Source organism: Triticum dicoccoides, chromosome 6B, assembly GCF_002162155.2.
Source record: "Triticum dicoccoides isolate Atlit2015 ecotype Zavitan chromosome 6B, WEW_v2.0, whole genome shotgun sequence".
Classification (NCBI taxonomy): Eukaryota; Viridiplantae; Streptophyta; class Magnoliopsida; order Poales; family Poaceae; genus Triticum; species Triticum dicoccoides.
Window position 1 is genome coordinate 624,467,590 of NC_041391.1, and position 5,476 is coordinate 624,473,065.

General features: G+C 42.6%; 1 protein-coding gene across 1 annotated transcript; it reads right to left on the minus strand.

The window, feature by feature from the left end:
* Positions 1–756: 756 nt before the first annotated feature.
* LOC119321346 (adoMet-dependent rRNA methyltransferase spb1-like) lies at positions 757–5,204 on the minus strand. The gene is made up of 12 exons (XM_037595065.1): positions 4,823–5,204; positions 4,674–4,786; positions 4,540–4,587; positions 4,292–4,453; positions 4,003–4,025; positions 3,250–3,394; positions 2,940–3,001; positions 2,628–2,811; positions 2,453–2,542; positions 2,099–2,214; positions 1,851–1,983; positions 757–1,028 (listed from the first exon to the last, which is right to left on the minus strand). Exons 1-12 carry the CDS (start codon positions 5,202–5,204, stop codon positions 870–872), a joined length of 1,617 nt encoding a protein of 538 aa, XP_037450962.1. The 3' UTR covers positions 757–869.
* Positions 5,205–5,476: the final 272 nt, after the last annotated feature.

Below are 5,476 nucleotides of genomic sequence, written 5' to 3' on the forward strand. Positions count from 1 at the left end.
GGTCTTCAGTTACGTTGTCAATATACTCCATTCATAGTCGTACCATGGCTAGACTTGATGGGATTGATCCGTTCCAACTTAATTTTAGTGACAATTGGAGTACTACATGCCTTCAGACGGGAGCTGTATTAGCATATAGCGATTGAGGCTAACATGTTGTTGATTAGTACTCCTACGTAGTACATTCCTCCAGAAGCAGGAAATGATCCTCTGGTCATTCTGGCCATTCGCATAAGACTCTGAATGATTTCTTTATGAATGGGTCCAACTTACTTCCTCCAGAAGCAAAAGTGTTTGATGATTTCCTTACGAATGGGTCCCCTCTGGCCATTCGCATAAGATTTTGAATACACACCCTCTAGTGAAGCACAAGGTTAACTTACTTGATGAAACTGTCAGGTAGCTATAACAAGTGTATAGCGAACTGCTGGCACCTTCCCTTTTTTTTCTGCTTCTTGTTCCCTGCTTCTTCGAAGACTGCAAGGGCACCTTATTTCGCCTTCTTAATGCAAAGGCAGAGCACCTGCCATGTTTGTCAGAAACAAAAGAGAGGAAAGAAACATGAGGCTTCCATGTCTACAAGCTAATCCTAACAATATGAGGGAGAGATCATCAACTCATGTGATCGGGTACCGGAGCCTGGAGATGCTACGGTTAGAAGATGCAGCTAAGACGCAGCGAGAGAAAAAAAAAGAGCAATCACTGATAACTTCCTGTTACTTTATTCAATAGTCAGGCCTAAACACCCTCAAACTGATCTACCATCCTTAAGATGGCATACAAACTCTTATCTTTTGAAACTAATCCCGAGCCAATGTGCACGTTAGGGGAGGGCCCACCGCCTATAACACTGCCCGAATAAAAACAGCTTATGAGAACACATCCTGACTGAACCACATCTTTGCAAGCTGCTCTTTTGTTAACTTCTCTGTACTTCGAGAAAATAAGAGCGGATTGGCCTTCTCCTGATCGTAATTTTCATCAGAAACCTTCATCCCCGTCACACCGTCATCTGATTCTTCAACACCCTGTCAAATGGTTGAATAACATGAGCATCAATTATGGCCAAACTTCAATCATTTTATAATTCTACTAGCGAAAATGTTGGGTAGGACCATGGCTCAGCCGAACCCATGCTCGGTGCCACACATCTCAGGGCAGCCCTTTTCGGGATATGTGCATGGCGGGTGTGGTAAATCACGGCGGAACGACTAACACACATGATGGGAACTACTATGCATTAATAAACCTACCGACTACTAACAACATAGGCAATAAAATAGTGGACATGCATAGGAAGAGAGGAAAGTTGTCTCCATGCAGCCACACTTTTCACAATTGTTTAATGCAGGACAATTCTGCCCCCGGGACATGCATGCCAACATAAAATTCGGTTTTTCTTCGTTTTTTGAAAAAAAACATGAAAAAAATTCACACATGGTGTAATCTGAATGTTCAGTGAACTGAGAATTTTAATAAAAAATTCAAATGGATGTGTCTGTGCAAGAAAATGAAGTTTGGCTGCGTTACTACACATTTGCGTGACTGTTTGAGCCCATGCAAAAATGTTGTGCAGTTATATGGTCAGTCTAAGTGTTTTTTGTCACATGTGAGTACAGTTTGCTATAAAAAAACTGATGTATTATCACTTCTATGAACAATGGTCATTTCTTTTTTCTTATTTACGAACAATAGTCATTCCCTAGTGCTTATAAAGTGTCGATCGATAACTATATGAAACAATAATAATAGATAAATAAATTTACGAATTCAGTACTCTAGATGCTGTGAATAATGCCAAGTTTCAGACACAAGAGGTAACATTCATGTGAATTTGGCTCAGACATTACCTCGTAAAAATGTGCATCAGTTTTGAGATCAATATGCTTGACAAGTTTGCTTTCTTCTTTCATTCCTCCGCCTATTGTAGTCATAATGCGCTCATAAGCTTCATCCAGCAACACCTCAAGTTGAGCTTCGTACCTGGTTTGAAGGATAGGAATTACCTATCAATGGGATTTAAAATAAATTTTGAAACTGGTAAGAATTCATGACCATTTATGATATTATTTGTTGGTGCGGGTGTCTGAAATTTCACCTCTGCAGTTCCTCATCAGAATCTACCGCCTCATCAGAGTCCTCGTGAGTTTGAGTTTCTTCATTATTACTGTCTCCATCTTCCGCTGACTCAACAGCTTGAGGTTCTTTTCCACCCTATAATAAAGGGCACATAAAAACCATATATTTATATCATTTAGTTCACAAGCACGAGCTAAAAAGGCAAATCATATGACGAACAAGAAAACATAACAGAAGCAAAATTCCTCCTACAAGTGTCTTTTACTTCTGATGATCAAATTTAATGACTACAAAAAAAATCTGGGAGCAGGAAGCATTTTTCTGAGGTGCAAAGCAAACGAAGGTAGATAGGACTGCAGAGACATCAGCATACCTTGGTATCACTAACAAAAAATAAGTCAGGGTCGCCGTAACAATATTCTGTAGCATCAATTTGCATTATGATTGCCTTGTGTGCTTTCTCCTGGAAAGAAGAGACACAATAGCACACAATTCAGATTAATGTGCCACATGCAGCAATATAACATCTATGTTTTTTAATGAAATACCTTTGGCCGACGCCTTGATTGACTCTTCTTCTCTCTCCTTTCCTTTGTATCAATGACACGTATAAGTTCCTCCATTTCCTGTAAAAGTTGGTCATCATCTTTGCCCTTCCTGCCCATCGCGGTACCGTCAGCCGTTGGTATAACTTGTGAACATGAAAGTGCAGTCCTTATGCGCATGCGCCATCTAACACAATTGTACATCAGTTTCATGAGGTTGGTAGGACCAACCTCTAAACATACCTAACTAATAGATATGTTTGGTTAATCACAACCTACAAATTACGAGATACAAAAAGAGTAGGAGAAAGATACTTTAGGATATATTTTAAGCGATTTTTATCCATCAAGCGTAAATCCCCACAAATCCATATTATCTGGAACACACAAAGAGTATAAGCAGCCATGGTTAGCGCTATAAGATACTCCCTCCGTTCCTAAATATTTGTCTTTCTAGAGATTTCAACAAGTGACTACATACGAAGCAAAATGAGTGAATCTACACTTTAAAATATGTCTACATACATCCATATATGATAGTCCATTTGAAATCTCTAAAAAGACATATATTTAGGAACGAAGGGAGTAGTAGAGAAGCTAGGCAAGCAATGCATTACTTCACTACCTCCTCTGTAGTAAGCTCATGACTCTTGATAGGCAGAGATGCTGGATCATCAAATGAAATGGCCATAAAAGAACCAAGAAACTCAAGTGGTGTCTGGGCGTTAGACCATATAAAATCTGATGCTAGACCAATCATCCACCATTTCCTACATAAATCACATAGGAATATAGGATGGAAAATTAGGTCAGTGTTTCTCCCACCAAACTGGACAATAATGAAAACCTTGTAAGGATAGATCCTACAGACGATTACAAAGGAGGATCATCCCCGTCCTAACATCAAGTTTTGTGAAGTTGCTATTTTCTTTTAGAAAAGCTTTTATAACCCCCGGCCTCTGCATCCTATGCATATAGCCAATCTCGTTTTACTACTTACAAAAATATAGAATCAAGTGTGAAGTTACGGCTCAAATTCTAAATTCTTAACTGCTTATTTAACTTCATAAAAATAGTTAGCAAAAATGGTCATCAAAATAATGTTCAATTACTTTCTAGTAATCATGGTTTTGAAAGTGGTACGGCGAGTAATGGTGGCCCACTTACCGCGTACACAACACGAACACAACCAATAGCAAATGAAATCACAGCACACATTCGAATCTAGAATAACGCTAAGCATTGGTGTATCCGGCCGTAGCATTTTGCGGTGATGCACATTGCACAGATGCATTGACAACACCAATCACGTAGAACCTGGACGAGCTACCAAGATAGGGAAACTGCAGTGACGATGTAATTAAGAAGTAATACCTACCGGCCTCCAGGCCGTCTCTTCCCCTGCAGATCAACCAAGAAACTGCAACATTAAGGGGATGCTAACACATACTCCCTCCGTTCTTAAATATAAGTATTTTTAGAGATTCCAACAAGTGACTACATACGGAGCAAAATGAGTGAATCTACATTATAAAATATGTCTACATACATCCGTATGTTGTAGTCCATTTGAAATATCTAAAAAGACTTATATTTAGGAACGGAGGGAGTAAAAAAGAACAGAAATCAAGCAGGTTACTGGGACAATCAAATTTTCAATGCAATACCTTGCTCTTTTCTGCATCCACAATCAACAAGTGCAAGTGCTTCAAATCAAGAAGTTCAGGCTGAATCTTTGCAGGGGCTTTATATCTCATACAGACGAGGTAAATTTCAGCTGGTCTGCGCCGACTTGCTGAAGGTCTAGTGAACTCAACTCTTTCAAATAGCTGCAAGTGGGTACATTTGATTTGATGAATTAGTGAAATTGCATGCGATGAATAGCAAATGGAAACAAAGTGCGATCTAAACACACCTGCTTGAGACAGAACATGACAGCGTGGTAATCTTGACACCTAAAGAACTGTTGAAGAGAAAATAACTGATTTGAGATGTGCACTTCACACCAAAATTTCTCAGGCGAGATTTCGATCATATATTCATATATACCTTGGTGATGAAGGCACCACCAGGGGCGAGGAACATGGTGGCCTGCCGTATGGCGTTGATGACGAGGGCTGACTGCGTGGTCAGGGCCTCCTCCTGTGCCGGCGATGCGGCAGCTCCATCGTACACCGAGCGGTTTCTTCTCTTTTTACTCCGGACATCGCCGTCGTGGAGGACGACGTCAAAGGCCGCGACGCCCCTGGAGTCCATGAGCCTGCGCACTTTGGAGCGGCACTTGGGAGCGGTGATGTCCTCCTTGAGGAGACGAGCGCCGCGGATGGGGCGGATGGGCGCGAGGTCGACACCTACGACGAGGGCGCCAATGGTGGCGCGGCTGACGGCGAGCTGGGTCCAGCCCCCCGGTGCGGCCCCGAGGTCGAGTACGGCGCGCGCCGACGGGAGGAACCGGAAGCGGTCGTCGAGCTGGAGCAGCTTGCAGGCCGCGCGGCTCCGGTATCCTCGCTCCTTTGCCAGGTGGAAGTGCTTGTCCTTGGGCCGCTGCTTCTTCCCCTTCGGTTCACCCGTGGGAGGCATGGCTGTCGCTCGCCGCCGCCGCCGTGCGTTCGAGCTAGGGCTTTTGGGTGCGACACGTTTATGGAAGGCCCGAGGTTGGGTTCCTTTTTATTTTTTTTCCTAATTACTTATGGGCGTGGTTATATCTCAGTTGCTCAACTTTTTTTTGGGTTAGTCCATTTTTTAAGCCGTCCGATGCGAAATCAACGGTCGAGGACCCTTCTTCAACCTCCAGCCGCCCTACTCTTCTTCCTTCGATCCGCCACGCCGCTGCCGGCCTATTAGCCACCCCC

Bases quoted from the DNA above. Each gene is read 5' to 3' on its own strand.
- LOC119321346 (XM_037595065.1), bottom strand. From the start codon at position 5,204: ATGCCTCCCACGGGTGAACCGAAGGGGAAGAAGCAGCGGCCCAAGGAC. The intron at 4,588-4,673 runs GTATATATGAAT...TCTCTTCAACAG, and splicing joins GTGGTGCCTTCATCACCAAG to TTCTTTAGGTGTCAAGATTA. The intron at 2,543-2,627 runs GTATTTCATTAA...TCTTCTTTCCAG, and splicing joins AATCAAGGCGTCGGCCAAAG to GAGAAAGCACACAAGGCAAT.